Genomic DNA, 25,059 nt, shown 5'->3' on the forward strand with positions numbered 1-25,059 from the left:
TTTTCAGTGTATAAAAGTAAAATTTCATTTGGATATAAAATATGCCATATTGCTTTTTGCTGTTTGATGTTTCTTTTAATATATTATTGAGTCAAAAGAGAGGGAAAAAAAGCTAAGGGAAAAGAGAGAAGTGAGTGACAGGTGCTTTAAGCAACAAACACAATGAGTGGGAATGTATATTAGTGGGCTTTGGGAAATGGAAAAGTTAATGTTAATCATGACAGTAAACTTTGTTTATGTGAGGGTATGATTGTCACTTAATCCAAAATTATTTTCTAGAAAGATGTAGCATTAGTATGTAATTAAGGAGAAATCTTATATAATAGCTCAATATTTAGTAATTTTCTCTCCATTTCTCCTTTCTCTACTCTCAATTTAGGTGGGGAAAAGAGAGAAGAGATAAAGTACGTGTTTGGCCATAACATTTGGGGCTCAAATTTGAGGTATAATTTAAAATTAGTGTTTGTTTATGAAATATATTCAAAACTTCAATTTTAAATCATTATTTGAAATCTTAAATTCTTTAAATGTAGGATTTCAAATTACAATTTATGATTTTAATTTTTTAAATTATAAAATTTGACTTATAAGTTTTTATTTTGCCAAAAAAAAAAGATCAATCATTTTAAATTTTGTAATTAAAAAAAATCCTTGCTCAACAAGAATAGATTAATTATACCATGTGGGAGAATTATATCAATGAATAGTTAGTTACTATTGCTATTGATTTATTAGATAACTGAATCTTTGTAAAATTATGTGTATTTAAAAAAAATTATTAGGATATAATTGAAATTATTTATTTATAAAAGAAACATGAAGATATGTGATTTATTAATGTGACACTTCAGAATATTTTGATACCTTATTTCTGAATTATAATTTATTCATTTGATAAAATTATATAAAAATTGAATTTTTTTTGATAATTTTCATAAATCGTGAATTTTCATGTTCATAAAAATTAAATATAACTTAAAAAATTTTAAGTATAAATCCAAATAAAATTTTCAATTTCAAATAGATCTTATTTTGATTCAAATTAGGGGTGTGCATCGTTCGGTTCGGTTTTATGTATTATCAATTTGGTTTATCAATTTTCGGTTTTGAAATATGGTAAACCAATAAGATATTTTTTATCGGTTTTTGATTTATCGATTTTGGTCCTTCGGTTTTCAATTTAATCAAAAAGAAAATGTTCATAAAATAATTATATGATTTTTCTAATAATTTGGCGTGATATAACTTTACAAAATGCTCATAAAATAGAAACAATAGTGACTAACATGAAAAGAACTCTACAATTACAACACAAATAAAAGAATTAGGACAATAATATAAATTGAAGGTTAAAGGGCAATGATTGTAACCAATAAGATATTGATATTAATATTTAATATTTATTTAAGAGTAAAATAGTAAATTACTATTGTCTTATTAGATTATCGATTTACCTAATAATCTAATATTAAAAATCAATATCAAATAAATAACTCAATAATTTTTTTATAAAACTATTAAAAAACTTATTAAATCAATATCTCAATAACATTTTTTTTATTCAATTTATTAATCGGTTCAATATTTAGCCTCCTGATTCAAATACAAGCGGCCCCAATAATTATTGTGATTGGAAGCAAAGGTCCCTTCATTCAGACTCCACGTGTAGTGCTGCTTATCATTCAATTCATAAAGACATGGAGGGAGAAAATATATTTTTATTTTAGAAAATAAAAGAAAAAAGAGAAAATAAAGTCATGTGGATCCATATGTATATATCTCATTTGAGCAATCATTGTGTAATTCAACTTTTTTCATATTTAATCAACCATAGTGTTGGGAATTCAGGAACTTCCTTTAATGTCGATTTGATTGACAGCTAATTTATGTGGAGTTTTCTACTTTTTTCATAATTCTTTTTTTTTACGAATTAATTAATTAAATATATATAACCCTGAATTTGAAGGGGGGGGGAGGCAAAACACTATAGTATATAATATTAGTCTCCATTATATGAACTAAAGAAAGGATAATATTATGAAATAAAAGATGCATTTCTTAAGTAGCAAGTGTATATATATATACCATTCTGATTGTCTCAAATTATTTATCATATTTTTTTTTACATGTCTCTAAAGAAAATATTAGAGTATTTAGAAGGAAGTGTTTATCTATATATTTATCCTCAGTTATGTCTTAAGATATAATTTATATATATATTAATTATTTACACAATTGAGGTATTGATAGTTTCCAAGAAAAATCATTATTATAGATAAAATGGAAAAAGATAATTATTTTATCTTGAACGTTTAAGATGATAATATAAATATGAGGCGACTACTTATAAAAATGGAGACAAATAATTTAAGACGCCAGGAAATTATACTTTTAGGTGCAATTATGTTGAAAATATGACTTGATCATGACCATTGTAGAAGATTAGTATGACGTAACAATTGAACTACCAACAATCAAACATGATTTAATATATTTTTTGACTAACTATGATATAAAAGACAATTTGATAGGTGTAGTTGCATGTAATTCTCTGTACTTAATTAATTATGGCCCCCACAATTTGATTCAGGGGTGTTCACGGATCTGTTTGGATCGGTTACTGATTAAAATCAAAATTAAATTAATTTAATTGGTTTAAAATTATTAAAATCAAACCAAACCAATTAAAATATACATCCATCGGTTTGGTTGTTATTGATTTCGGTTTGATTTGGTTCGGTTATTCGGTTATTAATCATATACAAAAATAAAAAAAACGATTCAATCAAAACAAAAAAAATAAACTATCTTCGTGCTATTTTGGATCTTATAATTATTATACCAGAACTTTAATTATATTTAATTTCTTGCTTAGTTAATTCAATGTCCTAAGCAACATAAACTTACTGAATAATGCATAAGCTAGTGATATGGTTGTCCAAATAAAAGACGTATCATACCTTAATATTTTAAATTAGTGTGCTGTATTTTTTGCATAAAAAATATTCATATAAAATATTATTTATATATATAATTATAAAAAATATGTATATAATTTGTCGGTTCGGTTCGTATTTCTTTGATTTTTTTTTAACAAAATTAAAATCAAATCAAATATTATCTATTTTTAAAAATATAAAATCAAACCAAACAAAATAAAAAATCAATTTATTTAATCGATTTGATTTGATTTTTCATGGATCGATTTTTAATCCAACCATGAACACCCTAACTTGATTATGACTACTTTCCCATTCAAGTACATTTTCCTCATCATGGACATAATCCAATTAGTGTTTGATTTGTTTTAAACTCTATATATATTATGCTTATTAGTCATGTCTGCTCCCTAAGAATTAGGATACTTTACTATAAAGTGCTTCTCAATTAATGCACATTTTTAAAAAAATTAATTACACTAATTACTTGGCCAAGCACACAATCAAATGTACATTTTCTTAACTTAATTGAGATCATGACTTTATAGACTTATATATAGTTGCATATGTACTTTTATTCTCTCTATATATTAGCCTCAATGTGGACCTATCAGTAGTATTCCTTTCATTTTATTTTACTTGGCCTTCTATATCAAAAAAAAGTATTTTATTTTATTTATCCATTCTAGCAAATTAAACTAGTTTTATTATATTTTAAAAATATTATATTTAATATTAAATAACTATATAAAATATAATAGTAATCAAATTTAAAATTTCTAAATATTATTTAATAAAATATATCTAAAATGATATATCAAGGCAGCAAAAGTCAAATAATATAAATAATTGCATTCCATATTACAAAAAAAAAAATCAACCTCGATTCTTTCTGTATAAAATAGACGGAGTAATATTTGTTGGCATCTAATCATATAGATAGTACAGTTACCATAATCCACGACAAAGTCACGTTGTGTTCCAAATTCTGACATAATTGTTTACTTATTTACCGTAAAATTTTCGTAATTTTATTATATTTTATTATAATATTTATATTAATATGTATATGAATTTTAAACTTTTAATGAACTTGAGAAATAAATTGAAAGTAGTTGATATTAAGGATAAAATAATAAAAAAATTATATTTCTCTTGATATGCTAAGTGAATATGTAAAAGTAAAAAATTATTTTTATACAATGGATAAATAAAAGTGAACGAAAAAAGTTACCGTTATTTTATAGTATAAACTATAAAGTAATTGTAAAAGAAATGACAAAAACATATCCTTTATATTTCAGGAAGATTTAAAAAAAAATCGCTAAATAAATCTTTGAGCAGTTTGATTTTTTTAAGTTTGTTAAAAATGAGCATTTATGATTTTTCCATCAAATATTTAATAAAATTTAGTTATAATTAAATTTAAAAAGAATTGTGAAAGAAAATTAATGGAAACTCTCATGAATTTTGAAGGTGCAATTTTTCGCAATTTTTTATATTTTATGTCTATTTCCAACATCTCACGTTATTTTTGGTTGTACAATTTATGGGATTTGATGGAACCGTCTTAAACTCAACTCAATCTTAGAAAATTAAATCAAGAAATAAAAATTGTTATCATGTAACGAGGAATAATTCATCCCTATGCTATTATGGGATATGTAATTAATTTTATTAAAATTATTAGAAAAAAAAATTAAAATCTGTGAACTTGATTTTAGAACAAAGAAAGTATAAATAAGGAGAAGAAGATGACTGCTAGAATTTAGGTGATAAGAAATATTACTATAATATAATAGTCGTACAAAATATGAATTATAATGAAATGGTTAAAAATATTTTACTTTTAATTAAAGATTGTGAATTCGAGCTTTTAAAAAATGAAAAAATCTTATTAGAAATATCGTCTTCAAATTTTACAATACACAAATTTAAATTTAATCAAATTTACAATAACAAATCGAAAACCAAAAAAATAATATATATAAGTGGTTGCAAGAGTCACGTGGGATGCCAACCTCTGTTGCAGTGACATAATGGAGATGTCTTACCATCCATTCTTGGCTAAATTATTCAAACAAAATTGTCGGAATGTTGCTGCTTATTTTAACTTGGGATAATAGTTTGTTTTTTCCCTCTCTAAAAGCTTTCACCTTTTTACTTCCCCGGATTCTACGCATAGCGAAAACTTTAGTGCACCGAACTGCTCTTTTACTTCTTCGTTAATTCAAATTCACAACCTAAATCTCAGTTTTCTTATACACTTGGATGGAGAGTCATTGGCATATTTTGTTTTCGATGATAATAATTTCAGAGTGAAAAACAAACTTTCTCTCGCTGGCTTGTAAAATTAAGTAATAGTATATATATATAAAGGTGGTGTTTCGCTACTTAAAACACGGCCAAAATTGATAAATAAAAATTAATCACTATTTTAAGCAACTGACAAAGTTGGCAAAAATTCGAAAATAGAAAAATCGATAGACATGGTCAAATAATGAATAACATTACTAGCTAAGAGTTAAGCAAATGAAAAAACTAATTAACCTAATTATATATTATTTTTTTGTTTCTACTGAAATTTGAACCATCTCAAAAATAAAATTAATTGTGCGAGTGAAATTACCTAATCGAATTTAAATAGTATTAAATAAAAATAGTTGTTTGATGAGTGGTTAGATAATGGTTAGGAAAGAGAGAGAACAACTAATTTACTTCTTACTTTTTTGTTCTTTTTTCCCATTTTCAGAAGTATATTTCCGTTTGTTTTTTTAGAGTTCTCATTCGATATTTCTATAGATCCAAAGTCTTTAGTTTATGAATTTTAAATTTTAGAAAAAAATAACTTATTTGATTCTAAATAAATTATTTTTATATATTAAGTAAATTTCTTATTGAAGTACAAGATTTTCGTCAACTTTACTGAATTATGTCGAAATCATAACTAAAACTCTAGCACTATCTTTTTTATATAAAATATTAAGAAGACATACTACCTAATCAGACACAAGTTTTCTAACTTGCTTTTTTGTGCCAGCTCATGATCTAAACGAGTCGCACATACACCCTAGTACATGTTCCTCGACGCTGAGGGCACCCCCGCTTAAGTCAGATTAATAAGCTTACGACCGTTAGGGAGAGGAGAGGGTAGATGTAACACCCCTCAAAATTTTTCCCTAAGATTCGGACCCTTCTTGTATTCGGGTAGGATCGAACTCGAGTATTGTGGAGCATTTGCAGGAGTTAAGACGAGTCCTTGAGAAATTGAGAAGTGCTAAAGGTGATGTGGGGTCACGAAGGACCCCTAGGACCAAGCTAAGTCCAAAAGATCCATCGTGGCTAAGTTTTAGGATGAGTTCATATGAGGGGTCGACTTCTAACGATCCTATCTTTTGAAAGACGATAATCTGGGTGGCCCATGACCCATCAAATTAAAGGTCGTCGAGTCTTCTTTCTAACGCCACCAAGAATGTAATTTTTAGAGATCGGAGTCAAAAGATATGACGATCCTAAGGTGAACTAGCACAGTAGAGATTTTCAGGCCTAGGTTGCAATTGCTGGAAAACTGGGCTTGACGCCGCAGTGGCGCGACGCGCCACTATCGAGCCAGAAACATGCCTCAGTAGTTTGGGCTCTGGCGCGGCGCGCCACTAAAAGGTGTGCAGGGTTTTTCAAGCCAATTTTCAGAACCCAGAAAATATTGGCCTTGGCGCTGTAAGGGCGCGATGCGCCACTATTGCGCCAGAAACATGCCTCAGTAGTTTGGTCTCTGGCGCAGCGCGCCACTGCGAGGTGTGCAGGTTTTAGGCGTAATCAGCCTGGCGATGCGCCACTATCGCGCCAGGTGCATTTTTGCCTATTTTTCAGAACTTTTGAGAAGGGGCAATTTGGGAACTTACCCAAATTATATATGTATCACCCTAAACTATTTTGAGATCATATTTTCAGCCCCCACTCTCTCTCTAAAAAGCCTTAGGAGTTCTTCTCTCTCTCTCTTCTTTTTCCTCTCCAAATCCTCCTCCAACAAGAAGAGTTCCAAGAGCTTCAAGGTTTGAGTTCTCCATTGAAGACTCAACCACAAGGTTTTCTTCAAGTCTTCACTAAGGTATGTAAGGCTATCCAAAACATGGGTTGAGTCCACCCATGTGCCCTACCCTTGCTTTGAGGTTAGATGTCCATGAAAATGGAGTTTCTTGGTATGGTTTAGGTTTGAATGAGTTTTGTCCCCTATTTATTTGATGCTATATGTGTTGATGTTGTTGAGCTAAGAAGTTCCTAAAACCTTCATGTTAGTATGAGTTGATGGAGATGACCTATTATTATGTTTTATTGATCTCCTTAGCCATGTGATTATGTTGCTTAAGTCAATTTCCTTAAATGTGTTATTCTACTTGTGTTGTTGAGCTAAAGTCATAGAGTTGTGATGAGTCTTGAGGAGATGTCATAAATGCTTACCTAAATGAGGCTTGATTGTGTTAATTGGAGGATAGAATTGACGAGTGGACGAGGTCCTAAATGGAACTTGCCATTATGACTTAATTGAGTTGAAATGAGAATAGAGTTGATGAGTTGGCAATGTCCCACATGAAACTAGCCGTGAGGGCTTGTTTGAGATGATTGGAGGGAGTCTTATGAGCATAGAGTCATGGGAAGAGTATCGAGCACCGAGGCGGGCAAGATTATAGTCCGTACTTGAACCCCAGGAACTACGCCGCCAACGTAAGTAGGGATGGAACCGTTAAAGTCGGATGCTTCCCATGGAATCGAACCGTTAAAGTCGGATGTTTCCCATTTATTTGTCCTGAAATGATAGGACTTGACTAATCGATGGTATCCATGATTAGGGAGGCGTTCATGCCCTAACAAGGTATGGACGGACGTGGAAACAACGTCTGATTGTTGTACTATCACCGGCTCATAAGTGATGGTTGTCGGATAAGAGAAACTCTCATTTAGGTCTTGATAGCGCTCTGAGTCAGTTGAATTGAGTGGCTTATGAGTTAGTCCCGTCTAAACTATTCTTGTTAGACTTAGGAAACTTGAGTGAGTTGTCATGTATGTATGAGTTGAGACCCTGAGTTGATGTTGATGTTTCCGTGATGTTTGTTTCATCCGGCCATTTTACATACTCATACATTCCATGTACTGACTCCATTTGGCCTGCATCATTTCATAATGCAGAGACAGGTACTAGAGATCATCAACCAGCGCTCCGTTGAAGATCCACATACACTCTCAGCTAGTTGGTGAGTCCTCCTAATTTCCGGAGGATGTTGAACTTTATTGTATAGTTTTGTTGTAGTTTCCTTTACTTTGATTTCTTGGTAGCCATGGGCTTGTCATTGGCACCTCCTAGACTTTGATAGAGGCTTCATAGACTAGAGTGTGGGGAGGTTGAACTGTTATTTTGAGGAGTCCTATTATACCTATTTTGTTGAGTTAAACATGTTTGGCCTTCGGCCCCCATATTGTAAATAGCATGTTATAATTGAGCCTTCCTTTGAGCGTATATGACTGAATGACAGAATGATTGAGTTAGGTGGTTCGCTTGACGGTCAGAAATGGCTTTCAAGTGCCGGTCACATCTAGGGTACCCTCCCGGGGCATGACAGTAGAATACGCCCGCACAGTCGATACCAGTCATCGATCGGACATCTCACCCTATTAGTCCGCTCATTCCCGTCCTTCGCTTTAGGGCCCGTCCCTCGGGAAGGTCAGGCCAGAGCATAAGGAAGGAAGTTCATTCAGAAGCGAATTCCTTTTCTATTTTCCTTTTTTTCATACTTCTTTCTTTTCTTTTGATTAGCTGACGTTGAACGCTCCAACTTGGACACTGAAGAAGGCGAAGGCTGGGCTAGGTTAGTCAATCCGACCCGAGATGCGTTCGTTGATAAAACCGCCGTAGGAATTCCTACTTTTCAATAGAATGGAGGCGAACTGATCATTCCGTCGTTCACCCATAATTCAAATTCCACAAATGAATTCTCTGACGGCTGATGAAGAGTTTTCTGAGCCGGATCGTCAACAGACTGAAGCGTGTCCTCAAGAAAGTGAGAAGCCTCTTTTCTTATGTTTGAGTAAGGGGATTCCTTGCAAAGCGCGCTAATCAAATCATATCCCTTCTTAGTCCCAGCTAACCAAGTTCATTCCATATTCAGTTCCCATGTCTGCATTCTTTGATTTGAAATCCAGCTAACAGTGTTCTCGACGGCTGGATGCACGGTTCTAGTCAAAGCTACGGGGTTACATCTAGACACCTCAATTTTGTCTTAACTGACAACCAAATACTTTAACTTATTTCTCCTGTGTCTCATGGATTCTTGATGCTAATGTATCACATAAATTTTGGAGGTGTCTAGAAGATCATTTTGTAGGTTGGAGTACTATTCAACTGATACAATGGAGATTAATTGAAGTGTCTATATATGCATATTCAAAGTTAAAATATTTACTTGTCTGCTGAGACTAAGTTTTAATGACTATTTATGTACTCTCTCTGTTTCTTTTTACTTGTCAAATTTTAACTAGGCGTACCTATTAAGAAATTAATGATTGGTATATGAGTTTATCATTTTACCCTTATTAATTGATAGATTCTTAAACATATTTACTCATTATATTTTTCAAAACTCCATCTTAATAAATTGAGGGTATAATAGTAAGAAAAAATTATCTTTCTTGATTTATCAAAAATGACAAGTAAAAAGGAAAATCAAATTAGAAAATATTTGATAAGTAAATAAAAACGGAGGGAGTATTATGCTTATTAAAAAAGGGTATAAGCATGCATGCATTGAAAGAGGCATAGAAAAAAGAAGCTTAACTTAGTTGCCAAGTGAGGAAATAATTTAAAACTCATTTATATATGTCTCCATCATTTTCATTAGTGAAAACTATGTTTGTACAAATTGATACTGATATTTCCAAATGGTTTTAATTTGAAGTGTCAATTCCATCCCTTCTGGCAAAGTTGGTGGGTAAGATGACAATTCCATGTCGGCCTCAAGCACTCAAAACTTATTTGAGTGTTTTTGTATTTTCCCATCCATACAAAAAGTACACACATAATTGATAATTGGAGAAGAAAATATCTGTAAAATAAAAATAATATGTTGAATTAAAAATAAAGAGTTCAAGTTCTATATTAGATAATTACAGGTCATATACATGCCTTTTACTTAAAACATTAACGGTGATATGAATCTAAATGGTTTAAATCTTAAACGAATTTTTTATATTATGAATAATTTTCACCATCATTAATCATCATTACTAAACCATTTTTACCATCATAATTATCACTATCATTGTCAACCATCACCACCAATAGTGTCAGTTGTTACTACAATTTACTATTTATATCATTATAATTATATTCAATGTCACCATCATTGTCGTTATCTCCATTATCACCTTTGCCATCATATTATCAGCAGTCACCACCATTACGATCATATTCTTACTGCAATCGCCTCCACCATCAGAGTTAGCACCACCATCAACTATCACCAACACCAACTAATTACTCCATCACTACAATTACCACTTTTACCATCACAACTATCATCACGATCATTACTAGCCACTAACATCAACTATTACCATCATCACCACTACCGCACATAAATATTTTCTTTAATCAAATAATGATTTTATTATATGAAATTTATATTTTTCCTAATATTAACTACTTTTTATTCAAATTAAATATTTATTATATTTAAAAATAAATAAATTATGCATATTCAGATATTAAAAAATAGTCTTAATCATCCATCATTCTGATCTGGAGACAATATCATAATTATTTAAAAATCCATTAAAATTCAAATATTTTAATCTTAATACGAATAAATAAAAGTCTCTGTAAAGTTTGTAACAATAATACAAAATTTTAACTAAAATTACTTAATTATATTGAACCCCAACTTTCTCTCTAGCATCATACCTAGTGATGGTGATTTGTTTAATTAGGTGCTGCTTGTTTCCTTTTAAACTTCGGTTAGGGGCCATTTGGACACAGATTATTATAGTTGTTTGGTGATACATTATGGCGTAGCCTCATGTAGTGAAGAATGAAAAGTTTAACACCTTTAGTTAAAAATTATTGTATATAGATTATTATACGAAGTATCTAGTTACAAATTAAGGAAAATTATATTAGTTAACATAGCTATAATTTAGCTAATTTATAATTCTCCACTAATATTTAACGTTAATTATGATTCGAATTTGTATAATCCGCACGTTTGTATAATTTGAAATTTGTATAACTTTTGTATAATATAATTTATATAATTATTTAAAGTTCAGATGTTTGTGTTTGTATAAATTCGTTATTTCAAGTTTATACAAAAATAACTCAATTATCTGCAAATTATACAAATGATGTTGCTTAAACTATAACTACGGCCTGTACATATGCAAACTATAGCTAAGGAGCCTAATTAAAATTTATTATACTCCCTCTGTTCCATATTAATTGAATTTCTAGAACTTTTTTCATTGTTCAAAATAGTTGAATTGTCCAAAGTTTAAGAGAAATATTCGAAACTTTTTCCATGTTTATCCTTTCCATTAATGAAGTTTTGTAATTTCCTAGGAGTAAACTACATTACTTACAAAGTTATACTCCAATAAAGGACTACTTGTATTTATGATTTCACATTTAATCATATTTATGATGATGATTAAACAAAAGGGTAATAGAGGAACATATGATTCAAATTTTATCCTTAAATATTTTTCTTAATATATGTGCATTACCTTAAAAATTCAACTAATATGGAATAAAAGGAATAGTGGTTATTTATGAAATTTCTCCGATACCAATTTCCCCCTCCAAATTAGATTATGTTTTTTCCTAAGCAAAAGAAAATCTTCCCACACAAACTTAACTTTCAAGTACATCATTTCAACTTAAAATATCATTATTTTTTTTCCAAATATTTCTCAAAATTAGATATATCCAAACACATGGTGTTTATAATTTCAATCTAAATCCGAAATAGTATGAGTAATAGATTGCTTATTGTTTGTTAGCTAGCACCTTCGATCAAATTATCTTAATAAGTCACTTTCGTTATTACGTATTCCCAATATGATCTGATATAAACTAGCCACCATAATTTAATTTATGAGTCCTGATTGATAATTGATTTGATATAGACTTTTGTGTGTGTGGTGTTGCGGGGGGGGGGGGATAAAAGGAAAATTGAAGTGTAACCAATTGCGGCATGATTGATAAATCACTAAATTTAATTCTGATTATTTTCTTGAAAATATCACAAAAGAAACATGGATGGGTCTTCATGGGAAATCAAATCAATTAAGTCAGATTTTTAAGTGTTAGAACTAAATAAGTTAATTAAGTTGATTTTTTATTGTTCTGAGTTTTGTCGGTTTTTTAAAAATATATATAACATTATACTTTCAATCACATATTAAATTGGCTATATTCCAACATAACACTATCAAATCTATTATTATACACATACGTGTAGCTTCCTCTAAAAGAAATTGTAGAATTGTCCAAGAATTTGGGAGTTAAATCCTCATATGGTCATTGCAACTTATTGAACTTACCTAGTAAATTAAAACCATTTAGATTTTTTTCTTTTTGTTCCAGTAAAGTCATTCAAATTCATATATTTATCTTACAAAGTAACTATTTCTACAAAGCTCTTTTAAAACTGAGAGAAAATGTTTAAAACAGTCCCTTAAGTTTGGAATTTGGAATAAAATGGCCTTAATTCTTTAAAAACATTGAACACTAATAATATAATCCTTCACTTTTCGTTTTAGTTCTGTATTTAGATTTTCTGTGAACATTAGTATATTGTAAGAAGTCAAATATAAAGTTGCAAATGTGAATTGAATTAAAAATTGATGTTGTGAGGTTTCCAAATATCTAGTTTTCAATTACTATATAACATAAGCCACATCGTTTTCCATTTGGATGGATTCATCAATCCATCTTTAAAGAGTCAAAGCCTTTATCGTCATTTATATAGAGTGTTGGTTATAAATACTCATATTTATTATCACTTCTAAATATAATAAAATTATATTATTGCTGCGAAATCCTTTATTTGTTGTAGTGAACACGCATGTGCTTGCAAAGGCTTCACTTCAAAATCTCCTATTAACCCTCTAGGGAAATATCCATGTATATTTCAACCTTGTCTTGTTGTCAATCCTCTTGATAAATCATCCAAATTTGCTTACATATTTTTTAAAAACAAACAATTACTTGAAAAGGATGACTAATTAATTTACATATTTACATTAGTTCACTTTCAAAATTTTCAATCCATAGAACCACTTGTGTAGGTCGGAGTTGAGAATATTGAGTATCGCCACCTACCTTATCAGCCTAAGTCAAAAGTTTTCAGTAAACTATTAAAGCTATCGAGTGAATGGTGATATAAATTACCGACTTTATGTGGAAGTGCAACACAATATCTGATTTTTAAAAGTCAGAAACATATGGCCCCATTTCAATAGCTGCTTTCAAAATAATGACAGTTCATAAAATTTAGATATAAAAACTCTAAATATATGACACTTCACATTTACATCCAATAATTCCTCAGCCAGCTATAATCCCTTGCTTAGACACAATAAAAGATTTTTCATGAAAATGATGTATCAAAGACTAATTTATGACAATAAAGTCCTGAATAGTGCTCAAAAGATTGCAACAGTAGTAGATTTTACAAGTCACATAAAATATATTTTTGGTAACAATTTATCAAATGAATGCTATATATAGAAATGAATTATTAATGTAGTTTCACATGTTATAAAAATGTACATTATAATTTTTTATTTGCATTAAAATATTAACATCAAAAAAAATGTGTGGAGATTGGAAGCTTGCATCTGAGATAATACAACATTTAATAATATCAGAGCCAAGTTTCGATCTTGGGACCTGTGGGTTATGGGCCCACCACGCTTCCGCTGCGCCACTCTGATGGTGATGTTGTTGTCTCAATGCATATTAACTATAAAGTAAATAAGGCAGATGAAACTGTTTATTTTCCTATCTTCCTTCTACCGTACTCCCTCTGTTTCAAAATAATTGTCACATTTCATTTTTCAAAAGTTAATTTAACTAACTTTAAAGTTTAATTTCATTAAATCATTCAATACTTAAAATTAAAATTTAGATATTCAAAAAATATATAGAAAGTACTATAAAATTGTAATTTTTATCATATCAATATGTTAACAAAATTTATCTTAAACAGTCAAAGTTCATATCGTTTTCTTTAAAAAAAAAAATATTGTGATAAGAAAAAAGGAATAGTATTTTAATTCGCTATCCTTTTTTTTTGTTTCCACAAAAAATTGTATCTTCTTTTGAGAGAAAACGTTTTAACAAGACATTTTCACTTTTATACATATCTAAAAAAAGTCATTTTCTTCCGTTCAAATTATGACCGTGCAAGACATCTCATTTTCTTTTTTTCATTTTTAATTTTTTTTTTTTTTTTGGAGGGGGGGTCTACAAACGGGGGAAGGAGTTTAGAAGGAAGAATAAAAAGTGAAAAAAAGAGAACTGAGTTTCACACCGATAAAATGTACTAATTGAATAATTATCAGAGAACAAATAGTTTTACCACACGCATTTACAAAAGCTTGAAGGACATAACATAATAATTTCACTCTCTTTCACATTAGTATTCTTGAACGTGCAGCAAAAAATTACTTACTGTACTTACAAGATGTTATCTTGGGGTTTTAGTGTTTTTAGACCTTGTCATTTGGTGGATTAAGGAAGATAGTATGTACGCAGACTTTATCCTATTTTTGTGAGATAGATAGGTTGTTTCCGATAAAATCCTTAACTCAAAAGAAGTGAAATCAAAGCATTATTGAAAGAAAATAACTACAGCGAAAAGCAAGATGAACAATGCAAAAGATGGTAGTAAAAATAGAAGAAAAGTTGCTACGCTAAAACAACTAAGCATAGGAAACTCTATTATTACTGTACTGTCAATGCTATAAGAGCAATTCATTACAACACTGTAGTAAATAATAAGAATTATGCCTCATTGGGATCGGTTATATGATTCGGTTATATGAAAAGTAATAGAAGTTCTCTATATCGTAGAATTCTAGAAATGACTAACTTCATCAATGTGAGCTGGAAATGAGGAGATACAATATTCAATGTACAAAACGTATACCCGATCTAGATTGTACAAGTATATCAGATGAGATGGCCCTCACTCCTCTCAGTGGAGATAAATACATGTATACACGCTACTGCAGAACTCGTTCAGCGCTGAACCCACAAGAAATCTCAGAAAAACATCCAACAGCTATGATAATTAAAGCAGCAGTAGCACCTCACGAGCATCCTACTCCGCATCTCAATCACATGAAGATGGTGGCTCAAAGGCAGATGAGTTAGCCCCATACTCTTGGCCAAAAATGACAAAACCAAAGATATTCAACAGAAGTTCTATCGCCTTCTAAAACATATAATCTCTAGTCGCCAATGGAATGCATCAGTTCATCCTTAAACTGAAAGTTAGTTCAAATGGGTCGAGCAAGAGGTCCAGTTTACCAAATCAAGTCAGAATATCAACTTATTCTTGGAGGAGGTGAAACAGATGGCTCTCTGTGATGAAATAACTTGACCAACGACCTACGCTCGCAGTCCTGCAGAAGCATACATTCAAACATATGATGAAGTTCCACAGACTTGCTTTAACATAAGTTAAGGACACCAAGTTTTGGGTGCAGTGTTGTTGAAAAACGGTGTTAATGTTTCAAATTGATACAAAACACTGTTGCGAAGTCAAATTACAAATAGCTTTATCTTGGTAAGTAGATATATTGAATAATGCTGCAGAAATATATCTGGCAATACAGTTAGTCTCATAAGCAAGCAGATGATTCAACAGTAACCATACATTTGTCAGTTTCACAAGAGCTGTAAATAAAAAGAATTAAAGTGACCTGAAGACACCTTACCTTAAACATATTTAAATAGAATGGTTTGTCTGGATTCATTCTCTTCAATTTTAGGAATGTAAATGCGAAGCTTAGTTGGTCACGTGAAGTAAATCGGTCAACTTCGTTGAACCAGAGGCAAGAGAACAAATTTGACATTGGTGTATGTGCTCTGACAATAAAAGAACCTTCAGGCACATCTGCAATACACAAAAAAACGATAATTAGTTCAATAAACTGCATATGGAAAAAGAAGGCAACGAGAATAGGATAAATAGTAAGCATTAAGTGGCACATACAGCTTGGCAGAGGAAGATTTGGATCTGAAGGGTCAAATTTGGTAAGACCATCAGATTGGTAAAATGAAAACTGTTCATCAATAGCAGTGTGATTGTACTTATTTAGACGCTTATTTTGGAGTACTTCTTCCCAAACACAGTGCCGAGTATAATGATTTGAGATGGCATACTCAGAGCCAGTTTGCCATAAGAAATGGTCAATTATCAACATTGGATCGGTTGCGAGCCGCAGTTTGCTATCAAGCCAAATAGAGTACCTAAAAATTGCCACAAGAGGAGAACAAATTCATCTTTAATTGGAGCAAGATACATTAAGAATAAAATTCCAGCTAGGGATATGGAAAATCACCTAGAAGAAGGAAAGAGGCGATGTGTCAAAAACTTGGGTACTTTCCCAGTTTTACGCATATCTGTGTAAGGCAAGTTCTTGACGACAACTAATTTCCACAAACCAACAAATCCACCATCATCAGGTGCATTTCCTTCTTTTGAGAGTGTGGAAAGGGTTTCCTCATCAACAAACATAACAAAACATACATTCTTCCTTGAATACTCACTCATCTGAAAAGGCAAGGATCAATCCAAAGTAAGCACATGTTGCAATATCCTAACCTGCTCTTGGGCTTTCCAAAGATACCATCTGACAAATCTGTAGAATATGGCTAAATTGAGTCACTTATTATTACATAAAACTGTTGTATCTGGGAACATGTTTTAGAAAGTCTTGATCTTCACGGAGTTATTCAACATTTCAGATTTACAAGTCTTTTATGCAATTGCCATTTCTGAAAATAGAGAGGGAGAGCAAACACAGCTGAATACTGCAAGGTCATTAGGATGAGAATGAAGAGAAAAGGAATTTTCCAGCCCTTCCAGGTGTTTTATAAATGGATATAAAAACAAGCTCAGTGAATATCATTACAGTAGAGAAAAGTAATATAAAGAAAAAAGTAGGCCAAATCATTACCAATCTGCTTGTTGGCCTTCGTAAAAAATCAGAGCTTCCAAAAATACATGATGATACGACCACTCTGCACGCACTCATGTATTTTTTATCCTCCTCTTTTAAATCAAATCCAGTACTTGGAAACCCTTCAGCTCCACTCACAAAACCACAATGAATTGTTTGATTTACAGCAAAAAATGATTTTTCTCTTTCTTCAAGGGTCTGATGTCCACCAAATCTGGGTTCATGAGAATCAATATATGAAGATTTCTTTTCTGTTTCCATATATCCCAAGGAAAAATGGGTGAAATTCAAAAAGTCCTTCGGTTCACTAAGCAAATTGACGGAGTCCTTAAAAGCTACCTCACAAGGAAAAAAACCTGAAAATCAAATAGCAACAAAATTAGTATTTGCATATTTTCAATATTTTCTGCTTACGTTGGAAATAGTCCTTTAACTTCCTAGCTTGTATATAGCATTTTACCAAGAGATGCCAACAAAGGGATAGACTTTCATTAACTGATCTCCAGAATGTTATGATAATTCCGCATAGCCACATGATAATATATACTTTGTGCCATGGACAATAATATGGTCAATTACCAACTCTTTTTGGCACTTTTTGGAGCTAGAAAAGAAGTGAAGAGGATAGAATAGAACATGAAACTTTGTTGTATGAGGCACGCTATAATGCATATCTAGGAACTCCAAAAATTAATTGGATTGAACACATTCAAAGCATGTTTAAACTTCGGTTGCCACCAACCTCAAAAAGATAAAAGGTTTTGAACTTTGACCACAAAATTCTTTGATAAAATACATGACAGATTATAAAGTAATCTTGCTTAGCAGGCCATATGTGCTACAAAGAAGTAGTTTATTGAAGGCATACTTATCTTCATAATCAACGAAATTGTATTCTTCATGGAACCTTTTCTAAAAGAAACTTTTGTTTCTTTATAATATTTTTTTTGAGGAATACAAAACTTATGTTTCTTTAAAATTATGTGATATAACTATAATGCAATAGACATTTTGATTTGTTACTCGCCAGTGTTCTCCAAAAGAGGCCATTTCACTGCAATAAGATGGAAAAGGAAGGTTCTTCATAGTAAAATCAACCTCCTTCGTTTGGAGCATGCAGTGATTCCACATTGTCTTTTCTGTTCATTGGAAATACTTTTTTGTTTGAAAGGTTGTTTCTTTCTCTTCCCTCTTACAAGGCTTATGTAAAACTACTTCAAATATTACAAATTAAATAAATAAAGAGAGGATCAAAGATTGCTCATTTACCAACATGGTGTGATCTTGAAGATATAATAACCAAAGAGCTCATTCGTAGGCAAAGTTTTAGATATTGTTCTTTTTGTTACCGTTTGATAGTCATTAAAAGTAATTAACGACATAGTTTTTGAAGGATGTACTTCAGGATTACAGGGACAACTCAGAGATCTGCACCAACACTCTCACATTGCCACATGCAACCATGAAACAAACAGGTAAAACCGTAAAAGTGGATGTTCAACTATAGTTCTCCACATGTATCTCTCTGTTTATTAACAACCACAAAAACAGTCTCTCTACCTCCCAAAATAGGGGTAAGGCTGTGAACACTCTACCCTCCCCATGCCCCAGTTGTGGGATTACACTGGGTATGTTGTTGTTACAGACAATTTCTTAAAACTGACTACAAAGTTCAGGATCTAGGCTGTACTAATTCTTACTACAATGTCATTATTATTGATTATCTATTTTTGACCAGGATAAGTATAACTTCTCTTCCCATTGTCTGCTAGTCTGCACTAATTCTTGCTACAATGCCATTATTAGTAATTATCTATTTTGACCAGGTAAGTATAACTTCCTTCCCATTGTCTACTTTCTGGAAACTCTCTTCTTAATGACATAAACATAGACAAAAGTACACACAAGCATAGTAAAAGCAAGTCTTACGCTGCCTACGGGGTTTCTTTGTTGGACGGTCAGGTACATCATGCCCAATATAATCTTCTCGCATTTCTCTCCAAGGCAACATGCCGTGTTCCAATTTACCTGCAAAGAACAACAGGAAAACATGTCTTTGAATAACAGCTGTACTTAGAGTAGACAAAACTTGCCAAAAATTTTATTAACTCAAAATATGAGAGCCTCCTATGACTAAAACAGATTTGTTATCCTTCAACTAGTGTATGGGATATTAAAGCAGCCAAAGGGACACCGACTGCCTATAAGATACTCGCAGTAGTATGCTCATCTACAAATGCAAGAATCCCAGAAAGAGTAGCAATTGCTAGCAGTTCCTACTCATTAACATTTACAATCATAAATGAAGGAAGCATCGGTTTTAATCTCATTATGACCTGGTCGTTCAGAAGAGCAATTAATTTATAACATCCAGTGCGCTAGAGGATCCAGCATATACAAGTATAAATCTTTACAGCTCAAGTTTGGTCAAGGAAAAAACAAGATGTGCCTAAGATGGAAAACAAATCCCCGTTTCACAATTGAGTAGTAGCCTCTTTTCCCTTATTCTTTTTTTGGTGCAACCACGAGGTTCTTGTATGTATAGAAGATTGGCTGTACCATCCTAGAAAATCATTTCTTAATATAGGTTTTCTACCTTTTGTCCATGTTGCTTGGACCTTCAAAAATGTTGTTGTACCTGTGTCGGATTCTCCAAAAATGCATAACGTACAACACACCCAATGATCTATCAAAGAGTCCGAGAAACATAGATTTTGGTATACTTCTTGTATTCGGGCTCTTTTTTGCCCCAATACAACAACAACATACCCAATGTAATTCACACCAGTCGGGTTTGGGAAATTAGAGTGTACCCATAACTTACCTCCACCTTGGGAAGTAGAGAGGTTGTTTATGATAGAAACACGACTCAAGGAAAAGCATATCAAAACATATCCCACAATTGCCCCAATATTAAAAAATATATATTACTTGCCTCATTTTTTTTTAAAAAAAAAAAACACAGGTCTTGCCAAAATGCAAGAAATTTCAGTTTAATAGTTACAGATATGACAATACTATAATCTGGAAGTGTAGAATGAAATTCAATAATGTTTAGTTTCTCACCATGGAAGTGCATCCCAAAGGCAAAAGCAGCCAATGAGATGAAGCAGAGGACAGCAAGTATAAATACACAAAACAGTAATCCCCTGTTTGTAGAAAGACTGAACTTTCCTCCTCTTCGAGAGCTTCTAAAATTGTTCTTGATTTGATCCAAAAACTTGTAAACAAGCCCAGCTATGCTTCTTCTCTCCTGGAAGAATTCAGTATTGTTCTTATACAGACCCATCACAACATCCCTCCAAAACCTTAAACACCAAACTCCTCATCTGTCCAAACCAAAATTGATAACAAAAAAAATAATTAAAAATCAATAACTACACAGAATCATTCATCGTAGACGACAAATACATCGTAGAAATGAGAAATTACCAATTCATTTCCATTCAGATGCTCGTCAATAAAATTGAATTAATTGAATTTTCTGTTTTTTTCACGAGAGTGAAATGTGCATCGGCGTTTGAACGTTAATTTGTGTTTCAGATCCCTTTTCACTGAGTAGTGTTCTTAACAGTGTCGGTGCTGTTTGTCTAATCAAATATAGGAATTTGTGTGTTTTAGTATGTAATATATCCTTGCACTTTTAATTATTCATAATATATGTTTAAATATTTATAACAAAAATTAAAAATAGATATTCATTTTTTACGTATTCAATTTGAAAAACTATCTTTCATTTTAAGTTTTATTTATTCAGTATACTATAAATACGTTTTTTTTTATTTGTCACTTTTATTTGTTCACTTTTACTCTCATGATTAGTTAATTATGTTGGGTTTAATTGATAGTTTGAATGGGAAATTGAGGGAAAAAGAAGTGGAGAGGAAAATAATTTGTTCTCTCTTACTTTATTAAATAAGTTTTGGTCCCACATAGGTGGTGGAAAGGAAAAGTCTCCTACTTAAAAGTAGAAGCACTCCTTCATGTTGTTAAAGGGTCAAGAAGAGGGTCTCCCCTCGCGCCGTCGTCGTCATCGCTCGCTCGGCTCGGCTTCGGCTTCGGCTTCGGATCAAAGAGATCAAACAAAGTTATGATTGGCGGTTCAACATTGTCAAATAACTCAATCCATTCTCGTGATGATGACAATGTTCAGAAACAAAGGATAAAACCTTAAGGCTTTTTACTGAGTAATACAACATTAAAGGTTTTTTAATGATTATCTAAGTCTGGCGGAAAATAACTAGATAGTGTATCTATAGGACTACACGTTTAGAAATCATCTATGTGAATGTGAAGTATAAGTCGCTTCAAAGGGAATGACGGTAAAGGCCCATTCTCTATGCATTCATGAAACCAGGCGGTGTTCATGGCTGAAAAGAACACAACCGTGAGAACCATAGATGGTTGATGATTAATTGTATGACTTATGTTGTCTAGTTATACAACAAAGTTCGACGGTTCAAAGATATCGCATCTACCGATTGATCGAGTATATCCTATATAAGTTCACTATGGAAAGTTCAAAGGGAAACCTACTTATCCGGATGCAATTAATCTTCGCTTGTATATCACACACTTATCCGTGCATTCCTTTATCTTGGAGACATTCCCCATTCACGTGGGGGATTGTTGGTTTAATTGATAGTTTGAATGGAAAATTGAGGAAAAAAGAAGTGGAGAGGAAAATGATTTGTTCTCTCTTGCTTTATTAAATAAGTTTTGGTCCCACATATGTGGTGGAAAGGAAAAGTCTCCTACTTAAAAGTAGAAGCACTCATTCATGTTGATAAAGGGTCAAGAAGAGGGTCTCCCCTCGCGCCGTCGCCGTCGTCGCTCGCTCGGCTACGGATTTGGATTTGGATTTGGAAATTTCCTTTAAATTTTAATTAATTAATATTATTTATTTATTTAATTAATTAAGTGAAAAAATCCTGACCCGCGACCCGTTTCTTTTTTAAAGGTTGCAACCTTTTCCGAAAAGTTGCAAACCTTTTCTTAAAAGGTGCAAACAGTCTATATATGTCTCTTAATCCTCAGAATGTTCCATACGCAAATTCTGAAACAACTTCTTCTTCTTTCTGCACTTCCTAAAACTCGTGTGATATACAACCTTCAAGTGGTTCGCAGTCACCAAAAATTTGCAGTACCTCTACTTTGATGAGTAAATCGTTCTATCCTTGGAGGAAAGATTTCAAAACCTCGGGTACTTTGAGGGGAATAATTTCCTTAAGGACACACTGTGTATTCAGTGAGCTCGATTTTGTTCTTACAATAATTGTTCATAAACTGTTATTATTTTTTGATTAATTTCAGATTCTGTCTTTATTACTTTCAGAAGTTTTTGTTACTGTTTAATATTTTCCAATACAGTTTGATAACAAATTATTCGCTAAATCATTTTTCAAGATTTAAAACTAAACGTTAATATAGATATCATGGTAAAATACTTGCATGTGTTCGAATGTAAAACTTAACGCATAAGTTTATATTTGTAAAAAAATAAGGCTTATCATTTTAAATTTTGTGAGAAAAAGATTTATGTTCGGCGTGAAAAGATTTTTTATATCATGTGAAAAGATTATATGAAAGAATGACTATTTACTATTATTGTTGACTAGTACTGTATCTTTATAAAATTATGTATATTTGAATGTTTGTAATCGTAAATAATTATTATAAAAGAAACATGTAGATCTGTGATTTATTGATATGGCACATTGGGATATTCCAAAATCTTATTTATATACTATATATGATTTACTAATTTGATAAGATTTTATATATATATATATATATATATATATATATATATATATATATAAGAATTAGAAAAATTTAAATAGTTTTCACAATTTGTGAATTTTCAAATTTATGAAAAAAAACATACAATTAAGAAATTTAAATTGCACAAATAAAAACTTCAACTTCACGTCAATCTAATTTCATATCGTGATTAGGAGATTTCCTAAATGTACCATGGTGGCACTTGGTTTGTCATTCATCATCATGGATATCCTATTGCAAGTGTTTATATAATTGTAATGTTAATTATCAAAAATAAATAAATTATACCATATATTCAAACGGGATCTAACGTCGATCGTTGTTTGTTCAATAAATTACACAAAATTAATTTATTATAGATAGCAAATATATCGTACAAATGTGTACATTAAATGAGAATTTACCAATTCACTTCAATTCAAATGCCCGTCAATAAAAATGGGTTAATTGAATTTCGTGTTTTTATGAGAGATGTGCATCGATATTTGCACATTAATTTTGTCTTGTAAATGCTTTCATAGTTTAGTCCTTTGTAGCCTCAAATTCTAAGACCTAAGAAAATTTAAATTGTGAATTTTATGTATTTTGTTTTCTCTTTGATGATATAAAATATAATTTTTTTTAAAAAAATTATAAAATCTATAGAAAAATGAAAAGAAAAATTATCACTTTTTAACAAAAATATTTTAGAACTTATAGTAATAAATAATATTTTTATAATAATAATCAAGGTAATATATTAAAAACATATGGTTAAATCCTTATTAACTTGAATTACTAGTTATTGTTATAAATAAGTACATCAAAATAGCAATTATGAAAAAATAAAAAAAGTCACATTAATTTTTATTTTTATTTTTATGTATGTGTATATTTTTAAGGTATAAGTTAAAATTTAGCTTTATTCCACAAATTTTATAGAAATGTCCTTGCACTTTAGTAGTAATCTGAGTTTAACCCACTGTCGATCGAGTCACGCCTAGCCAGTTTTGGAACAATTATTAACGTTGTTTGTTCTTAGTAATACCCACTTTTACATGTCTTGTCGATAATTAAAAAAAAATGAGAGGAAAACAAGAAAAAAATATATTTATCTGAAACAAGGGATGTCCATGGATAGTCCCACTCAAATTAACCTAAAATAACAATGTATAGTATTATTTTTTTACCTGAGTAGTTTGTTCTTTCTTTAACCACTATTGTCGGTGGTTATTGTCTAATCAATTTTGGGACTTGTCTGTTTTTAGTTTATAGTCTGTACTAACTCCTTCCACTATTTCGGGAATTGATGTCATTTACGTTCAAATTTCAGGCCATGTAAATTTCACTATATAAGAAAAAACAGAAAAAAATTGATGTTGTTTGCTTAAGATACATAAAATAGTTATTAAATTTTGTGTTTTCATGAGAGAGCAATGTGAATCGATATTTGTGCATTTTATCTTGCAGATGCTTTCACGTGAGTACTGATTCGATCTTTTAACTTATTATTGGTCAGTTCGCGCTTATTGAGTTTTGGACGATTACTTCATTTTCACTTTTGATTATCTATTTGTACTTTTCACGCCTTAAAAAACAATGATTAATATTTTATTGTAGTGTTTATACTAATTAATAAATCATTTTAGATTTTTTAAAATATGTTTGAAATATAAGTAATTAATATTAAATATAAAACAAGAAAAAAATTATCTTGTCTTTGATATGTTAAAAGTGATAAATAAAAATAAAAAATTATTTTTAGAATGGTTAACAAGAAAAAGTGAACGGACATTATTAATGTTGTCTATTTTTAGTATTGATGCAAAATTAGAGACTTAGGGGTCATTTGGTAGCTAAAAACAAGTTATTCATGTATTAATTTTCATATAACTTATACGACGTTTGATATAGGTAGATAGAAAATAAGTTATTCATGTATAAAATTTATAGGAGATTTGGTTGAGAATCAAGAAATCTGCATAACTAATATATGTATAAATTATAAGGAAACCTATGTATTATTTTATGCAGGATAGAAGACAAAATAACTAATTCATGCATAACTAATTCATGCATAAGATAATACATAGATTCATTCATAACTAATCTCTAC

General features: G+C 31.0%; 1 protein-coding gene across 1 annotated transcript; it reads right to left on the minus strand.

Moving 5' to 3' along the window:
- Positions 1 to 14,899: 14,899 nt before the first annotated feature.
- Positions 14,900 to 20,780, minus strand: LOC129880176 (probable hexosyltransferase MUCI70). Its single transcript, XM_055954107.1, has 8 exons — positions 20,613 to 20,780; positions 20,247 to 20,509; positions 19,110 to 19,208; positions 17,178 to 17,536; positions 16,560 to 16,771; positions 16,211 to 16,467; positions 15,933 to 16,111; positions 14,900 to 15,617 (listed from the first exon to the last, which is right to left on the minus strand). Exons 2-8 carry the CDS (start codon positions 20,467 to 20,469, stop codon positions 15,540 to 15,542), a joined length of 1,407 nt encoding a protein of 468 aa, XP_055810082.1. The 5' UTR covers positions 20,470 to 20,509; positions 20,613 to 20,780; the 3' UTR covers positions 14,900 to 15,539.
- Between the last annotated feature and the right edge of the window lie 4,279 nt (positions 20,781 to 25,059).

The sequence above is a fragment of the Solanum dulcamara genome, chromosome 2 (genome assembly GCF_947179165.1).
Source record: "Solanum dulcamara chromosome 2, daSolDulc1.2, whole genome shotgun sequence".
NCBI lineage: Eukaryota > Viridiplantae > Streptophyta > Magnoliopsida > Solanales > Solanaceae > Solanum > Solanum dulcamara.

Excerpts from the sequence above, each read along its gene's own strand:
- LOC129880176 (XM_055954107.1), bottom strand. The coding sequence starts at position 20,469 with ATGGGTCTGTATAAGAACAATACTGAATTCTTCCAGGAGAGAAGAAGC. Across the intron at positions 16,772-17,177 it reads GAAGGCCAACAAGCAGATTG|ATGAGTGAGTATTCAAGGAA; the intron begins GTAATGATTTGG and ends TTGCCTTTTCAG. Across the intron at positions 15,618-15,932 it reads TCTATTTAAATATGTTTAAG|GACTGCGAGCGTAGGTCGTT; the intron begins GTAAGGTGTCTT and ends ATGCTTCTGCAG.